The 20,147-nt window shown below is 42.3% G+C and overlaps 1 protein-coding gene across 1 annotated transcript in view; it reads left to right on the forward strand.

Annotated features, from left to right (window-relative positions):
- PLEKHG2 (pleckstrin homology and RhoGEF domain containing G2) overlaps nucleotides 1–20,147 on the forward strand; it is an 86,970-nt gene that overhangs the window by 13,084 nt on the left and 53,739 nt on the right. Inside the window, exons 3-4 of the mRNA XM_073641708.1 lie at nucleotides 15,864–15,938; nucleotides 18,052–18,488. Coding sequence (XP_073497809.1) covers nucleotides 15,890–15,938; nucleotides 18,052–18,488 — 486 coding nt within the window. The 5' untranslated portion in view covers nucleotides 15,864–15,889. The remainder of the gene's footprint in view (nucleotides 1–15,863; nucleotides 15,939–18,051; nucleotides 18,489–20,147) is intronic.

Here is a 20,147-nt window from a genome sequence, read left to right on the forward strand (position 1 = left end):
AGTCTCAGTAATCTCCCTATTTTTCCCCTTGGTCCCAGTTTGAGCTTTCTCGATTGGATCCCCAATTTCTCCGTGTAGTCATCAATTGGTGGTGCCGTTGGCACCATAGCGTTCCCGAGGGTCATGTCCAAGAAAGTGGTCAACATGGGACAAGCCAGTGGATGAGATGGAGACATAGTCAGAGGATGGGCAAAAGGTCAAAACGGGGATAGAACAAGAGGTACTAGGTCACAAATCTTAACTGATGAGTAGAAAACTTGCATGTAAGGATTCCTAAAGCCTAAGAACCCATTGGGAACCCTCCCAATGATCAGCATATAAAGATCCCCCAACTACTTCTAGGGGAGAATACGGAGCCTCATAGATGTTATGATCTGCAACATATACTAAGGAAAGAAAAGGGAAAACTGTCCCTACAGTAAAACTAAGCTGAATCCCTACAATGTAGCGGGCTGCCTGTTCCTAGCGAACAGACCCGCCTTAGTCCTCGGCTAGTCTGAACGAAGTCCTGTAGCATAAGGGGAGGGGTCCCTAAAAGAACTAAGGACTGGGACAAAAATGAGACACCTCCTAAACAGAGAATTTGTTGCAGAACACAAAAAGACAAACAGACAAAAAAAGTACTAGAGGTCCCAGAAGGACCAAACGAACTGACAGAGAAAGGCACAGAAGCACCTGGCTAGAGAAACAGTCCAACACTGAAGTCCAGCAGAGCCAAAAGGGCGGAGCTGGAATATAAAGGCCGATGGTCACGTGACCGCAAAACACAAGATGGAAAAAACAAACAGGAGGGTTCTAACAATAGAGGCACACGCAGCAATTACCGGTTCATAAGGAAATTATAGGGACTAGTGTTGTATAGGATCCACGCTTGCCAATTTGCGACGAGCATGGATGGACCCTAACAGGTTAAATCATTTCTTCTAAACCCAAATTCTTCTAATCAGACCTGGTCAGGGGTGACTCGGCCCTTCCTTGTTTAGATCACTCCCATTACAATTAGTGTCTTTTTTTGTTCTTTTTTTTAATATCTCCTCTCCACAAAGAGCTTATTGTCCTGTAAATGTCAGGGATGCCTCCATGCCTGTTGGTCTGTACGGGGATGTCCTGGGCTGCAGATGTCCACGGTACTCCTACAACATTCGTACTATTGTTTATTTGCATAGTTTACGGTGATGACAATCGGATTATTCATCTTCGTACACGACCTCTGTGTAGAGCTGCTCCCTCCTTCATATCTTTCATTTCTTATAATTTTCAAAGGCGAACATTAAAAAAACAAAATTGTGCTCACAGAATATACAAACACTTGAAGTAAATGGAGCAAAGACCTAAATTACTGTAGTATTTTTGAATATGATAGGAGGCTGGCTGTGGGGGAATACAGCCAGATTCACTTCTTCCTTGGAGAATCCAGAGCACGTTTACAGTGCTCACTGGAAAGTGAGAAGGGGCCATCTTGAGGTAGAGATAGGCCTGTTTATGGACCCCATTGCAGACCCTAAAGTCTCTTTTGAAATTTAATCTCCAATTTCATCATTAGTGTGTACCGCCCTTCACTATGAGTGATTGGATCCTTTTTCAAGTTGCCTAAGTGGTTAACAGGTCAGAATGGTTAATAACTAGATACAGACCAAAGCCCAGCAACCCTGTTACCTGCCAGCATACCCGGTGCTTCTTCTGATTAGTAGACCCGGAACAACGTCATACATTTGTCTCATCCCCCACCAATGACATTGCGCCAGACCTACTAATCAGAATAGGGGCCAGGGATGCTCACAGCTAGGACGAGATTCACAGGGCTTTGGTCCACCAGTCACCGACTACTATTGTTGCCGGTGGTCCTCCAGATCTTTTTGCTCAATGCAATCTTCTTCTTAAATAGAATCTGTCAAAAAGATCAACCCACCAAAACCACATAAGGAGACATGCAGGTCTCTGAAATGTAAGTCCATTGCCATTTTTATATGTTCTATCTGTTGCTGTATTCCTAGATAATTATTGTTTTTATATCTTATAGCACTTCCCAAGCTACTCTCTCCCTTTGTTTCCCTGCCAAGCACAAGCATCTTTAGCTTGATTGATCGCTCACTGTCTATGTGATGTCAGGAGGCAAGCAAGGAAATCAGACAGTGAGCTATCAATCAAGATTATGAGGCAGGAGGAGGGAGTCAAGGAACAGGCTCATTAAGTGCTTTGCCATGCCCAGAGCATTTAATGCTTAATTTGCATGTGATTAAAAATGCTACTCTGCAATGCAGCAACAGATAGACAATATTAAGGTGTTGATGGATTTACATTTCAAAGACCTGCCCATATACAGTGAAGGAAATAATTATTTGATCCCTTGCTGTTTTTGTAAGTTTGCCCACTGACAAAGACATGAACAGTCTATAATTTTAAGGGTAGGTTAATTTTAACATTGAGAGATAGAATATCCAAAAAAAAATCAAGAAAATCACATTGTATAAATTAGATACATTTATTTCTATTTTTCTGTGAGAAATAAGTATTAGATCCCTCTGGCAAACAACACTTAATACTTGGTGGCAAAACCCTTGTTGGCAAGCACAGCAGTCAGACGTTGTTTGTAGTTGATGATGAGGGTTGCGCACATGTCAGGAGGAGTTTTGGTCCACTCCTCTTTGCAGATCATCTCTAAATCATTCTGATTTTGAGGCTGTCGCTTGGCAACTCGGAGCTTCAACTCCCTCCATAAGTTTTCTATGGGATTAAGGTCTGGAGACCAGCTAGGCCACTCCATGACCTTAATGTGCTTCATTTTCAGCCCCTCCTTTGTTGCCTTGGCTGTATGTTTGGGGTCATTGTTTTGCTGGAAGACCCAGATAAGACCCACTTTTAATGTCCCTGCGGAGGGAAGGAGGTTGTCACTCAGGATTTTACGGTACATGGCTCCATCCATTCTCCCATTGATGCGATGAAGTAGTCCTGTGCCCTTAGCAGACAAACACCCCCAAAACATAATGTTTCCACCTCCATGCTTGACAGTGGGGATGGTGTTCTTTGGGTCATAGGCAGCATTTCTCTTCCTCCAAACACGGCGAGTTGAGTTAATGCCGAAGAGCTCAATTTTTGTCTCATCTGACCACAGCATCTTCTCCCAATAACAGACAGAATCATCCAGGTGTTCATTGGCAAACTTCAGATGGGCCTGCACATGTGCCTTCTTGAGCAGGGGGACCTTGCGGGCACTGCAGGATTTTAAACCTTGGCGTAATGTGTTACCAATGGTTTTCTTGGTTACTGTGGTCCCAGCTGCCTTGAGATCATTATTAAGTCGTCCCCCCCCCCCCCCGTGTAGTTTTAGGCTGATTTCTCACCTTCCCCGTGATCAAGGATACCCCACGAGGTGAGATTTTGCATGGTGCCCCAGATCGATGTCGATTGACAGTCATTTTGTATTTCTTCCATTTTCTTTCTATTGCACCAACAGTTGTCTCCTTCTCCCCCAGAGTCAGACTTTTGGTTTTGTAGCCCATTCCAGCTTTGTGCAGGTCTGTGATCTTGTCCTTGACATCCTTAGAAAACTCTTTGGTCTTGCCCATGTTGTAGAGGTTAGAGTCTGACTGATTAATTGAGTCTGTGGACAGGAGTCTTTTATACAGGTGACTATGTAAGACAACTGTCTTTAACGCAGGTAACGAGTTGATTAGGAGCATCTAACTGGCCTGTAGGAGCCAGGACTCATAATGGTTTGTGGGGGATCAAATACTTATTTCTCACTGCAAAATGAAAAAAAAAATGTATCTAATTTATACAATGTGATTTTCTGGAATTTTTTTTGGCTATTCTATCTATGTTAAAATTAACCTACCCTTAAAATTATAGACTGTTCATGTCTTTGTCAGTGGGCAAACTTATAAAAACAGCAAGGGATCAAATAATTATTTCCTTCACTGTATGTGGTTTGGAGGGGTTGATGTTACTGATAGATTTACTTTAAGTTCATCACACATGTTAGATAACTGTAGGCCGAACGACAGCTATCTCCCCCTATTCACACATAGGAGAGCCAACGTCAAAACTCCGGTGGTGACAATTTATATTCCAGAGAACAAAAGGATCAGCCATTGGAGATCCAAAATGCCAGATCCAAATTCGATTGTCAGTATTGGTTGACTTTAGCTTAATGTGTATGGGGGCCTTTAATTTTTATTGTCAGCATGGGGCAATAGTATGTCAATGAGGAGGACAAGAGTGTGAGGAGCAGAGAGAAGATCATTAGAGAGGACCTTACTACAGAAGCCGGAAGCGAGGAAGAGGGAGATTAGGAGAATGTTTACAGAAAACATATGAGAAGAGCTCAGAAAAGATCTGCCTTCTAGGCTCCTCTAATGACCAGATGTTGGGGAGAGGAGGAACACAAATTATTTCTCTTACTGAACCATGGCTGAGTGATTTCAACCTCCCTACTTTCCCAGGAAAGATTAACCTTCACTTTACAGTACAACCCCCAACCGCAATCAGTAGCTTTGAGGTCAGGAGGTATCTGCAAAGCTTCCAAGATGACCAGCATCTACCAAACTCCCTATTTAAGTCAATGTTTGACTAACTTTCATTAGCCTGGTTACAAGCATAATTGGCTTCTGAATTATCTGTGGACACAGTGGTCCCGGTGGTGGTGGACCACCATTCATCTAACATCCCTTTTCATGCCTCGTCGCCCTCTAGAATATTCTTCTTTGAAATCCACAGGCAGTTGCATTCGTTTTCCTACTTGTTTGCTCCTACTGCATTTTTACCATAAAAAAACTTATAAGGAAACTGACTTCTAAGATCAAAATCAACAGTTTTTGATGGAAATCCATTTTGATCCAAAGGATCCGATTGACGGGATGAGAACAATAAGGGGATAGAACTAAATGGAGTCATGGGGACTTGGTTAACATTGAGGAAGTGGACATGAGAAGTAGAGCGTGCCAGACGTTTCCTTCGCCCTTACCTGATATCCAATGTTCCTGATGTCTTCCTTTGAACATTGAGCATGCAGGGCTCATTGGGGCACATTTACTAAAGGGTCTCATACACATTAATAGGGTTGTCCACAACTTGTCCCTAGGATAGGTAATATGATTGGTGGTGGTCCGGTACCTGGCACCCCAACTGATTAGTTGTTTTCACCTCTGGTGGCAACTAGATGTACAAAGTGTAGACAGCCGGAAAAGCCAACAGCTGTCTCGTGTATGGCCAACAGCTATCTAAATCCGGCCATACACGAGACAGCTGACGAACGACCATGCTACTCCGCCAAAATCTATCTCTGCATGGACAGAACAGGACCGCTCGGCTTGTGAATTGTTCAACGGACAGAGAGGAAAAAGCCGCTGCCAGACGCCTCTAATTGGGGATTCATTACCCTGAAAACAAAAGGATCAGGAGTTATAATTTAACACCTGAGTCCTTCAATTATCCGACATCATCTGTCGGGGGAGAGTCAGGAGACCCCATACACATCAGATGATCAGCTGGTCCTCGCTGAAATCAGGGAGTTTGCCTAACTTTCATCTGATGTGTATGGGGGGTCTTAAAGTTGTATATCAGCTATTATTAGCTAATGTATGATCATTTATAAACATAAATCTGCCATAAGGATCCAGAGATATGGGCCTTTTAATTTAGTGCTAACTTTTATGGCCTTTATAAGGGGGTGTGGTTCACAGGATCCTCTGGGGCGTGTCATTAAGCTGATCTGCATAATTACCCTGTGAGCCACGCCCCTTGTAGAGACCATAAAAATTAGCACTAGGTAAAAAGGACCATATCTCTGAAACCATGTGGCGGATTTACATTTATAAATAATATAAGAATAATATAAGAGATTAAACTGGCCCCTTTTGACACACACACATATATATATATAATATGTATATATATACTGTATATGTATATGGTATGGTGATATCCGTAGGTGGCAAAATAAACATTATTATATGGCATGTAGTGGTTTCGGTATAACATATTATAGGCTGATATCAGGCTTATACAGTATATTATACACTATATTATATGTGAGATCAGTATACTATATAATATCAGCATTGTACAGTATATTATAAGTGATATCAGTGTATTTTATATAGTGGTATCAGTATAACATATTACATGCTGATATGAGTATTATTTATTTTACTCACTTATATAGCGCCATTAATTCCACAGCGCTTCACAGATAATATCGGTATTGTACAGTATATTGTATGTGATTTCCGTATTTTGCATTTTGAGGGGATTTCGGTATTATTTATCCTATCCTGATATGTCACCGTTGGGTATATAACATGAGACACTGAAATAATAGACTACCCAAAATGTAATCTAATGTCCCAAATGTTCTAAGAGGAGGATGATGCAGCATCTCTGCTATCCGCCATGATAGACAAAGTGCTATAATACATATATATGGATAGGATAAGCATGGAGCTTATGGAAGAGTCTGAAAAGCTTGCGGTCTATTCTGTGGATCTTCTTGCTGCTGCGGTTGTCTCCTCTGCTCCAGCTGTGGGGACATTGTGAGATTACTCCAGCATTCCTGTACACAGCCCCCTCCTCCCTGCACCAACATCCAAACCCTTGTCTCCTTCCCCTACTGAACCCCCTCCAGATGGTTAACCCTCTCCTCATCTGGATGGCCAGCAAACGGTGATGTCAATTCAGTAATTAACTATTTACGCTATAATGTGCTGCCCTGAGCTATCTATCACTGTGTGAGTAGAGACGTATGAGGGATGGTCCGGCCCTGCGTGCCTTGTGTACATAAACTATCGGCCTAGTTATTCTGTATGCACATAACAGTACCATGCAAAGTCACACAGAATGCGTACAGTGTCCAAATAACAGTGCCATACAGTGTCCACATAATAGTGCCATAAAGTGTCCAAATAACAGTGCCATAAAGTGTCCAACAGAAACATACCTTGTCCACATAACAGAGCCATACAGTGTCCATATAAAAGTACCATACAGTGTCCAAATAACAATGTTATACAGTGCGCAAATAACAGTGAGATACAGTGTCCAAATAACAGTGCCATAAAGTGTCCAAATAAGAGTGCCATAAAGTGTCCCAACAGAACCATAGTGTCCAAATAAAAGTACCATACAGTGTCCAAATAACAGTCCCATACAGTGTCCAAATAGTGCCATACAGTGTCCAAATAGTGCCATACAGTGTCCAAATAACAGTGCCATATAGTGTCCAAATAACAATGCCATACAGTGTCCACATAAAAGTGTCATACAGTGTCCAAATAACAATGCTATGCAGTGTCCAAATAACAGAGCTATACAGTGTCCAAATAACAATGCTATACAGTGTCCACATAACAGAGCCATACAGTGTCCAATTAAAAGTACCATACAGTGTCCAAATAACAGTGCCATGGAGTGTCCAAATAACAGTGCCATATAGTGTCCAAATAACAGCCATACAGTGTCCACATAAAAGTGTCATACAGTGCCCAAATAACAATGCTATACAGTGTCCAAATAACAGTGCCATGCAGTGTGCAAATAACAGTGCCATGATGCCATATAGTGTCCAAATAAAAGTGCAATACAGTGTCCAAATAACAGTGCCATATAGTGTCCAAACAAAAGTGCCTTAAAGTGTCCAAATAACATTGACATACAGTGTGCAAATAACTTTGCTATACATTGTCCAAATAAAAGTCCTATGCAATATCCAATTAATAATAACACAATATCCAAATAGCAGTGCCATACTGTGCCCAAAAAAGTGCCATAAAGTGTCCAAATAAAAGTACCATACAGTGCCGAAATAATAGTGCTATAGAGTGTCCAAATAATAGTGCAATACAATGTCCAAATAACAATGTCATTCAATATGCAAATAACAATGTCATACAGTATCCACATAATAGCGCCATACGGTGTCATTTGGCTCTGATCTTGTGCTGTCAACCATGAGCTGCGGAGCTCAGTTATTGGCTGCAGCGCTGTCGATGAGACGTCAGTGCTGGAGACAATAGGAGACATCAGGAACAGCAGTGGAGACTCCACACTGGACCCAGGGAGGGGGAATAAAGCACAGTTTGTCTTGTTTTTTTTTTTGTTTTTTTTAGCAAACTGCTATTGGGGACAGGAGTTTCCCAAAATTGGAAAACCCCTTTATGAGAATAGGTCATGGGGCATTTGCCCCCTTTTCTCCCACATTGTCCAGACCAAGATCTTTCACAATTTCTGAAGATTTGCCCGACAGTATCTATAATGAACTGGCCCACGGCCCAGAAATACGAGCCACAGACTCTGCATTATACTGGTCACAGAGATGAGGGCATTTTATATATAGTAATGAGCTGACGAGCAGCGGACATGTATACGGGTATATAGCCTGCGATGGGATAAAAACTGCGGAGATATTAGTTACACCGGGTCATTGTGGGTAAAGACATTTTCAATGGTTGGCAAGGAATCATTATAAAATGTGAGCAGTTTATAAAAGTTTTTCCGGAGCTCAACTTTAAGGACATAAAGCTTTTCTCCTAGTCGTGCACATGGATAATGCCAAGACACATTCTCATGCCACACAGCGGACATCGTGCCCAACCATAAAGCCCAGCTATAGTCCGCTGGGCAGCATTACAGGGCAGAACAATTACTCTTCTGTTTATAGAAACTTTTTACATGCACACTATATTATAGTTATTACCTACGTCAGGTTAGAGCTTGTGCAAAGCCATGGGCATGGGTCCTCTATGGCGGGGCATGGGTCCTCTATGGCAGGGCATGCGTCCTCTATGGTGGGACATGGGTCCTCTACATGGGTCCTCTATGGCAGGGTATGGGTCCTCTATGGTGGGACATGGGTCCTCTACATGGGTCCTCTATGGCAGGGCATGGGTCCTCTATGGCAGGGCATGGGTCCTCTATGGCGGGGCATGGGTCTTCTATGGCAGGGTATGGGTCCTCTATGGCGGGGCATGGGACCTCTATGGCAGGGCATGGGTCCTCTATGGCGGGGCATGGGTCCTCTATGGCGGGGCATGGGACCTCTATGGCGGGGCATGGGACCTCTATGGCGGGGCATGGGACCTCTATGGCGGGGCATGGGACCTCTATGGTGGGACATGGGTCCTCTACATGGGTCCTCTATGGCGGGGCATGGGTCCTCTATGGCAGGGCATGGGTCCTCTATGGCGGGGCATGGGTCCTCTATGGCGGGGCATGGGACCTCTATGGCGGGGCATGGGACCTCTGTGGCGGGGCATGGGACCTCTATGGCGGGGCATGGGTCCTCTATGGTGGGGCATGGGACCTCTATGGCGGGGCATGGGTCCTCTATGGCGAGACATGGAGTCCCTACAGGTCTGCAATACAGTCTATGTTCAGCACTAGGATGTGCTGCAAGGTCTGTGTGCTGTCATATGTGGTGCTGTCTGGTCTCATTGCTGCTATATGTAGTGTTGTCAGGCCTTTGTACTGCCATATGGTGTACTGACATGTCTGAGTATTGCCATATGGTGTACTGACATGTCTGTGTATTGCCATATGGTGTATTGACAGGTCTTTTGTCCTACCTTTAGTGTACTGCCATATTGTGAGCTGTGGGGTCCATGTGCTGCAGTATGGTGTGCTATCAGGTCTGTGTACTTTCATATAGCATGCTGGCAGACTCACATACTGGTATACTGTGTATTGTTAGATATGTGAGCGACAGTATGGTGTGCTGTAGTATGGTGTGCTGGAAGGCCCACATAATTCAATATGTGGTGCTCCTAGGTTCACATATTGCAATTTGGTGTACTGTCAGGTCTGTGTACTGCCATATAGTGTACTTTCAGGTCTGTGTACTGCCATATTATTTACTGATAGTCATGTGTACTGCCATTTGGTGTACTGTCAGTTCTGTGTGCTGCAATAGGGTGTGTTGTTATGTCGATGTACTGCCATATGGTGTGCTGTCAGGTCTGTTTACTGCCATATAGTGTACTGACAGTCCTGTGTACTGCCATATGGTGTACTGACAGTCTTGTGTACTGCAATATGGTGTACTGACAGTCATATGTACTGCCATATGGTGTACTGACAGTCTTATGTACTGCAATATGGTGTACTGACAGTCTTGTGTACAGCAATATGGTGTACTGACAGTCTTGTGTACTGCAATATGGTGTACTGACAGTCTTGTGTACTGCAATATGGTGTACTGACAGTCCTGTGTACTGCCATATGGTATACTGACAGTCCTCTGTACTGCCATATGGTGCACTGACAGATCTGTGTACTGCCTTATAGTGTACTGACAGTCCTGTGTACTGCCATATGGTGTGCTGACAGATCTGTGTACTGCCATATAGTGTACTGACAGTCCTGTGTACTGCCATATGGTGTGCTGACAGATCTGTGTACTGCCATATAGTGTACTGACAGTCCTGTGTACTGCCATATAATGTACTGACAGTTCTGTGTACTGCCATATAGTATACTGACAGTCCTGTGTACTGCCATATAGTATACTGACAGTCCTGTGTACTGCCATATAGTGTACTGACAGTCCTGTGTACTGCCATATAGTGTACTGACAGTCCTGTGTACTGCCATATGATGTACTGATAGTCCTGTGTACTGCCATATGGTGTACTGACAGTCCTGTGTACTGCCATATGGTATACTGACAGTCCTGTGTACTGCCATATAGTGTGCTGACAGTCCTGTGTACTGCCATATGGTATACTGACAGTCCTGTGTACTGCCATATAATGTACTGACAGTCCTGTGTACTGCCATATAGTGTATTGACAGTCCTGTGTACTGCCATATAGTGTATTGACAGTCCTGTGTACTGCCATATAATGTACTGACAGATCTATGTACTGCCATATAATGTACTGACAGTCCTGTGTACTGCCATATAGTATACTGACAGTCCTGTGTACTGCCATATAGTATACTGACAAGTCCTGTGTACTGCCATATAGTGTATTGACAGTCCTGTGTACTGCCATATAATGTACTGACAGATCTATGTACTGCCATATAGTATACTGACAGTCCTGTGTACTGCCATATAGTGTACTGACAGTCCTGTGTACTGCCATATAGTGTACTGACAGTCCTGTGTACTGCCATATAGTATACTGACAGTCCTGTGTACTGCCATATAGTATACTGACAGTCCTGTGCACTGCCATATAGTGTGCTGACAGTCCTGTGTACTGCCATATAGTGTACTGACAGTCCTGTGTACTGCCATATAGTGTGCTGACAGTCCTGTGTACTGCCATATAGTATACTGACAGTCCTGTGCACTGCCATATAGTGTACTGACAGTCCTGTGTACTGCCATATAGTGTACTGACAGTCCTGTGTACTGCCATATAGTATACTGACAGTCCTGTGTACTGCCATATAGTGTGCTGACAGTCCTGTGTACTGCCATATAGTATACTGACAGTCCTGTGCACTGCCATATAGTGTACTGACAGTCCTGTGTACTGCCATATAGTGTGCTGACAGTCCTGTGTACTGCCATATAGTGTACTGACAGTCCTGTGTACTGCCATATAGTGTGCTGACAGTCCTGTGCACTGCCATATAGTATACTGACAGTCCTGTGTACTGCCATATAGTGTGCTGACAGTCCTGTGTACTGCCATATAATGTACTGCCAGTCCTGTGTACTGCCATATAGTATACTGACAGTCCTGTGTACTGCCATATAGTATACTGACAGTCCTGTGTACTGCCATATAGTATACTGACAGTCCTGTGCACTGCCATATAGTGTGCTGACAGTTCTGTGTACTGCCATATAGTGTGCTGACAGTCCTGTGCACTGCCATATAGTATACTGACAGTCCTGTGTACTGCCTTATAGTATACTGACAGTCCTGTGTACTGCCATATAGTGTGTTGACAGTCCTGTGTACTGCCATATAATGTACTGCCAGTCCTGTGTACTGCCATATAGTATACTGACAGTCCTGTGTACTGCCATATAGTGTGCTGACAGTCCTGTGCACTGCCATATAGTGTGCTGACAGTCCTGTGTACTGCCATATAGTGTGCTGACAGTCCTGTGCACTGCCATATAGTATACTGACAGTCCTGTGTACTGCCATATAGTATACTGACAGTCCTGTGTACTGCCATATAGTATACTGACAGTCCTGTGCACTGCCATATAGTGTGCTGACAGTCCTGTGTACTGCCATATAGTATACTGACAGTCCTGTGCACTGCCATATAGTGTGCTGACAGTCCTGTGCACTGCCATATAGTGTGCTGACAGTCCTGTGCACTGCCATATAGTATACTGACAGTCCTGTGTACTGCCATATAGTGTGCTGACAGTCCTGTGCACTGCCATATAGTGTGCTGACAGTCCTGTGCACTGCCATATAGTATACTGACAGTCCTGTGTACTGCCATATAGTGTGCTGACAGTCCTGTGTACTGCCATATAGTGTGCTGACAGTCCTGTGCACTGCCATATAGTGTGGTGACAGTCCTGTGTACTGCCATATAGTATACTGACAGTCCTGTGTACTGCCATATAGTATACTGACAGTCCTGTGTACTGCCATATAGTATACTGACAGTCCTGTGCACTGCCATATAGTGTGCTGACAGTCCTGTGCACTGCCATATAGTGTGCTGACAGTCCTGTGCACTGCCATATAGTGTGCTGTCAGGTCACTCTGTTCTATAAAGCACCATATTCTCTACAGAAACATCGCAGCTCCCTAGGAGGCTCTAGGATGTACAATACGGCCCATGGCAGACTATGGGCACCATGTTATGGATCCATTACATGTCAGAGGAGGTCTACGTCTGTGGTCTCTGGCTCCTTCAGTGGTGGGCTGTCTGGATTATTGGGTGGTAGATGTGAGAACATTCCCTTCAGTGTTTTGGACCCTACGTGGTACATATGAGCTTCCCCCACATCATATTACAGATCTGATCCTCGGCGCGGTGAACAGTAGGCATACGATGGATGTAAAGCCAACGGTCGGTACAGAATCCAAATATTTCTATGTTCAGAAGTGGAAACACCTCGTACATCATCCGGAATGAACTTGAAGACAGATTGAGCTTCTCATCAGAGTCAAATTATATCAGAATCACATGTGAAGGAAGCAATTAAGATGGCGAAACGCTCCAAGCTGGGATGAAACACAAGCGCAACCTCAGGCGTCGTCTGATATGTTGCCCAGGACTCAGACCTGGGATATTTCTTCTCCGTTCACTGGGATCGGAGATCTTCAAGGGCTCTTTATAGTAGAGGGGGCTAGTAAGAAGAGGGGGCTTACCATATCCGGACCCTAATCTATCAAGCAGAGTAGAGAGAGGCTACAAAAGGCGCCTCTCTCCTTGGAGGACCTGACAGCTCATTCATATCAATAGGTACTATGTAATGCTTCTCTTCCCCAGTGGTGGCGCTGCAGAGAAATTGAATACTTTCTTAAAGGTTCTCTCAAAACTGATTGCTAGTGATCAGTCAAATATCATGGGACCCTTCTAATAAAAAGGAATTGGACAAGACTATTTGGGTCCAACTACGGCAAGACTGGAAGGAAACTCTGTACAAAAAGAGGCAACTTTAAATTTGTCACCTGTGCTGATGGGAAATTTTTAATTATTTAGGACATTGATATATTTGGGATTGTTTTGTTTTTTTTGTTTGATTTATACTTTGTTACATATTATCACTTGCAGTACCGTTTTTCACCACTACTTAAAGGCATCAATTTTATAGACATCAATGGAACAGCGCCCCCATCGATGAGCTATAAGCTCATTGCCAGCATTCTAAAGTTAAGGCTGATATGAAGAATTTCTGTAAATGTTTTATTTGTTAAAGTTAGTGATAATCAATCAGTATAAGTAGCGTTGCCCCATCTGAGGCAGGGACAGCTATACTCGGCTGTCATTATTCAGTGAACTTACCGTAATTTATTTTATAAGAGACTATGTTAATGAAAACCATGACACGGAGCTGGAATACAGGAAATTTGTGGCATGCAACAAAATATGGCTTTATAAAATAGATAAAATTGAGTTTGCACATGCTCACTACTGCCCAACGTCCCTTGTGTGGATTGAACAGTAGTGAGCATGTGCAACAATTGCTGTACTAACTGTCTATAGGAGTGATGGTCACACATGCTCACAACAGGTCTATTCTCACAGGGACTTGGGATTCCCTCTTCTCAACAATCCTGTCTTCCCCCCCATGACCTCCCGTTACCCTAGTAGTCCAGTTAGGACAACACCTTTAATTGTGGACCCAAAAGGAAGATGGCTCCAAATGTAATGTCAGGTTTCCTAGACCATGATAAAAAAAAAATCACTAACAAGGCTCCTAACTATCGTATAACATTTATAATTCCATTCCTCTCTAATGGTATGGAGGCCTAAAGATGGTGATACATCTTAAAGACATGTTGGCCAAATTGAATAATTCTGGTGGACTACCTAATGTGGTCTCCTGGCTCACTTCAGACTGGAGTTTTCTGGTCAAAGAAGAATTGAGTATGTTGGATTTTATCCTTTGTACTAGCCGGTTATTACACTCTCGATACCTAAAAAATCTTGGGAAGACTTGGGAAGAAGAAGAAGATCTGTTGGCTAAAGTAGAGTTAGGCTGACAGATACGGCCAATCTCGGGCATCAACGTCAAGACAGAACTTCAGCTTATGCAGCCACAATAGTTACCCAACTTCCATCAAACTGGTCTCCCCATTTTGGTGATGGGTAAAGTGGTCGTTCGGGACTCACATATTAATGATTTATCCATGGGATAGGTCATCAATATGAGATTGGAGGGGGTCAGACAAACCAATACCTCCATCAACAAGATGATATCTGCTTCAGAAGCCGGATGTAAGCAACGTACGAAATGGAAAACCACAACTCCGTACATTGATTCATGGCCGCTGCCGAGTACTGCACTCTATCTTCCATTCAAGGGTCACCGTGCCCTTCCATATTGTCCACATTTCTCCTAAAAGACACTTTTTCGTCACCTTTACAACCTCGTTTCCAAATAACAATCAGATGATCGCTGCCGTCCCAACAGTGAAACCTCTACCGATCAAGGAGGCTGTGGACATGTTTTTGCTTTGACTAAACGAAGGGGTTCCTTTCCACAAGGCCAATCTAATTGACTAAAGGACACATGGAAAGGGTTTTCCAGAATGGTCTAACCCTCCTTGAAGACATATCGCACTGTGCTAATTGGTCTTCTTTATCTGCACACTAACGCAAGAACGAACATACAAAAAAGTGAACTTTTCTCGAACCACTTTATAGGTTTGCGGCCACACCGCTATTTGCTATTCTTGCTGTCATTAAATTAGGTAGTGATAAATTACTGCATGGCTTGTTCCGATTTTTTACCCTTTTCAGTACAGTTATATGTGAGGTTGGTGGGTTCACTTTAATTGTAGATTTGGTGAATATAAACCAGTAGTAATAATACCGTTGGGCTGGAGGATTAGACCACAGGCTGTTAAATTCAGCCCTAGCTCCTCATCTGCTAAGTAGAAAGTACTTTAGTAGACCAGAGGCATCATTTATCGTTATAGATCATTGACCCATAGGATCTAGGCGCGAGCGGAGAACAGATCAATGGCGCTCCCTTACACAGTGCGTACCAAAACTTGAGACGCTGTATCGAAGAAACGCCACATTTTACTAATTTCTTTTTATTACAGATAAAACATATCATTGAGAAAAGCTCATATAAATATTACTTTAACCATTTTTTGGATTTTATTATGTATTTTATTTTATTTTTTTTTACTTCAGATGTTACAAATTAGAGATAAATCAAAATCTAAATATTACTTTACTTACATGGCAACTCTTTTTCACCACAGGACGGGGAGACCCCCATCTTTTCAACATGCCGGAAGGAGTCCTGAAAGGAAGCAGAAAGCGACCAGGTGAACAAGGTAGGTTCTTAAAGGAAAACTCTAGAAGACATATTCAATTTCCTGAAGTGTCCTTTCTACCCCCTCACGTACCTTAGAGAGTTCCAGTGTAAAATTCGGAGAGAATTTTTCCAAGAAGTGGAAAGTCACCACTAGTTCTACCTAAATTTCTCTAACATAAAAGGAACATAATTGGTGACCACACTGAACCTCATAGATCATAGAGATCCAATATGGGCACTTTAGGTGGCAAGGTCTATTCGTTGGCAAACACATACCCCCATTGCCTGGAATTGCCTGGCAAGTTACTTACAAGATTGGTCATTCTGAGGAATGTAAAGGATTTACAGATGCACCTTTAATTCTTTAGATTAATCTATGTTGTGCAAATGTTTATTTTTTTATTTTTAGTACTTGGTTTTAAACAACGGATACGATTTTTAGCTTGGTAATGTTGGGTTCAATTAGGTAATTTTAGGCTTTGTTTGGAAATGTTCTTTTAGTTGGGTAATGTTGGGTTTGGGTTAGGATCTTGGGTCTAGCTGGTTAATATAATGTGTTTAGTTTGGTAATGTTATGTTGGATAATGTTGGGTTTAGTTTGTTAATGCTAAGTTTGGTTGGATTATGTTGGGTTTAGTTGGGTCATGTTGAATTTGGTTGGGCAATTTTTGGTTTAGTAGGATAATGTTGGATTTAGTTGGGTAATGTTGGATATCGTTGGGTATTGTTGGGTTTAGTTGGGTCATGTTGAATTTGGTTGGGCAATTTTGGGTTTAGTAGGATAATGTTGGATATCGTTGGGTAATGTTGGATATCGTTGGGTAATGTTAGGTTTAGTTTAGTTGGGTAATATATTGGGTTTAGTTTGGTAATGCTAAGTTTGGTTTGATAATGTTGGGTTTAGGTTGCTAATGCTGAGTTTGACTGGATAATGTTGGGTTTAGTTGGGTAATACTAGATTTACTTTGATAAAGCTGGGTTTAGTTGGGTCATGTTAAATTTTGTTGGGTAATGTTGGGTTTAGTAGGATAATGTTGGATTTAGGTGGGTAATGCTGGACTTTGTTGGGCAATGTTGGGTTTCATTTAGTTGAGTTATATTGGGTTTAGTGTGGTAACGTTGAATTTGGTTGGATAATGTTGGGTTTAGTTGGGTAATTTTAGATTTATTTTGATAATGTTGGGTTTAGTTGGGTTATATTGGGTTTAGATTGGTAATGTTGGGCTTAGTACGATAATTATTGGTTTAGCTGGGTAATGTTGTGTTTCGTTGGGTAATATTGGGTTTAGTTCAGTTTAGTTGGATAGTATTTTGGTTTTAGTTGGCTAATGTCTGGTTTGGTTTGATAATGTTGGCTTTAGTAGAGTCATGTTACATTTATTTCGGCAATGTTGAGTTTAGCTGAATAATGTTGGGTTTGATTGGGCAATATTGGGTTTAGTTTGGTAATGTTGAATTTGGTTGGGTAATGTTGTGTTTACTTGAGTAAAATTATATTTATTTTGGTATTTTGGGGCTTAGTTGAGTAATGTTGTGTTTGGTTGGGTGATATTGGGTTTCGTTTAGTAATATTGGATTAGTTTGGGATGTTGGGTTTAGTCGAGTAATACATGGTTTTTAGTTTGGCAATGTGCAATTTTTTGGGTAATGTTGGGTTTTTTATTAGGGTAATGTTGGATTTACTTATCTTACTACTTGGCTGCTTTTTAGCTATGATCTGTGACTACAGCTTAGCTACAGATTCTGTCCATAGTCTTGTCACAAAGATTTGAATAGTCTTTTCCACACCTTAATAAATTATGCAAAGAGATGGGGCCATAAGCCAGAGACTATATGATGACTATCAGGCAGAATTTTTGCCCAACAATTTTTAGCCCCAATTTTTTAACTAACCTCCTAATTAAGCCTAATATGTAGGATATTTTTTTATAAAGAAGGGACAGATAGAGGCTGGTAAACAAGAAATCAGCTAAACAAATTGAACTTGGACCGCCAGCCCATACTTCCTTTGTGATTCACCAACACAATGCAATGTTAATATTTCTCTATGAACATGGCATACAGGTTGTGATCAATGTGCCACCACTGGTCCAAAATCTAAAATAAATGTATCATGTCCTCTTTTTTTCTAGCTGCCCCCAGGCCTTCATCTGTCAGTTCTCTAAGTGGAATAGCAGCCGGGATGTCTGGCAGCTGTACCTCCGTTAATACCGTGTGTTCGGACAGCGACCGTCCAGTTAGTCTCAGCTCTTCCACCTCTTCGGCCTCCCTTCAAGACAGTCACAGCTCATTTGGTAGTAGTGGGACCCTGGGATCCTCCCAGTATTGTAGCCCTTCCTATCCTCAACAAAATGGCAGCGATATCAGTCTTGACCTTACTCCTGTCGCCCAGTTGGAGAGTGAACACAAGGTGCTGTCTAATGAACGAGCCTTTCTTGGCTGTACGTGGTCTCCGATTTTGCGGAAAGCAAAGGATCCTAAGGCCAAGCTTTCTCACGTGGACAGAGTGGTGCTAGAAATTCTGGAAACTGAGCAGGCCTATGTCCGAGACCTAAAGAGCATCGTTGAGGTGAGAGGACCACTGCTTATGGCTTGTATCTTCTGGGTTTTTCTTATATCTCCTGCACATGTCTCACGTTTTAGGTCACCCACCAGCATTGTAGCCTACCATTCATGTCCTTCAACATGTAAGCAGCCATGAATATTGCTGTAATTATTGCATTGAAACTTTAGTAAAACTAGTTTGATTTCATTAGGGCTTAGAAATAGAGATTTACACCAACACTGATCAAAGCAACAATCCGGTGATAAGTGTGGACAGAGGGTCTGAGAAATCAACTTTTACATTTTCATCAAGGACCTGACATGAAAATGACGGATGTCCGCTCAGCTGTCCGTGCCACACACTTGTATTATTAGCTCAGAGGCAGCTGTGGCGTCATATTCCTCATAACTGGCATTTCTGTGCTAGAGAGCGGTGCCGTCTTTTAATGCTGGGAATTTGGAGATGTTCTGCACCCAACTATTCGGTGGTGTATCATTAAAGGAAAGAATTTGTCAACTTTCAGACATGATCAGCAGATGGTGTACCCAGCTTCTGAGGAAAGGTCCTCAATTGTAATGCTCTCAGGCATTAAAGATGGATTCAACTGACTATAGTTTACAGGGGTATTCCCAACCTTATCACTGGGGTAGAAGGGGAGGTAATTCATGATTCCGCAACAGCTCAAAACAAACATGGTAGATCCTTCAATAGCCTTGGACATGGGAGTAATTACTGCTAAGGGGCCCAACAACTAGGGGGTCCATATCCACTGAGACATAAAATCTACTGCATTACAACTTCTCTACAGCATTATGTTTTGGATTATTCCTGTGCTGTGACATCACTGTGAGCATTATCCCTGTTTTGTGACATCATGTGTGCAATATTCTAGTACTATGACATCACTGTAAGCATTATGCCCGTGCTGTGACATCACTGTGAGCATTATCCCTGTCTTGTGACATCATGTGTGCAATATTCTAGTACTATGACATCACTATGAGCATTAAGCCCGTGAAGTGACATCACTGTGAGCTTTATCTCTGTGCTGTGACATCACTGTGAGCGCTATTTCTGTACTATGACATCACTGTGACCATTATTCTTGTACTGTGACATTACTATAAGCATTAGTCTGTTATTCTGACACCACTATGAGCTTTATCCCTGTACTGTGACATCACTATGAGAATTATTCCCAATCTGTGACATAATTTTGAGTACTAGTTTGACATTACTGTGACCATTCTTCCTGTACTTTCACATCACTATAAGTATTATAGTGCTGTGACATCACGGTGAGCATTATTCCTGAACTGCAATATCCCTGTGTGCACTATTTCTCTACTTAGACATTATTCTGACTATTATTCCTGTTATGTAACATCCCTGTAAGCATTATGGTATTACTGTGACATCACTATAAGTATTATAGTGCTGTGACATCACGGTGAGCATTATTCATATTCTACAACATAACTGCATGCACTATTTGTGTACTTTACATTACTATGACATTTATACCTGTACTGTGACATCACTGTAAGCATTATTATCACTGTGACATTACTTTGTGGTTTATACCTGTACTGTGACATCACTGTAAGCATTATTATCACTGTGTCACTACTTTGTGGTTTATTCCTGTACTGTGACATCACTGTGTACTTTATTGCAGAGCTG

The sequence above is a fragment of the Phyllobates terribilis genome, unplaced genomic scaffold (assembly GCF_046119375.1).
Source record: "Phyllobates terribilis strain yellow unplaced genomic scaffold, ASM4611937v1 Scaffold_7__3_contigs__length_470593459, whole genome shotgun sequence".
Classification (NCBI taxonomy): Eukaryota; Metazoa; Chordata; class Amphibia; order Anura; family Dendrobatidae; genus Phyllobates; species Phyllobates terribilis.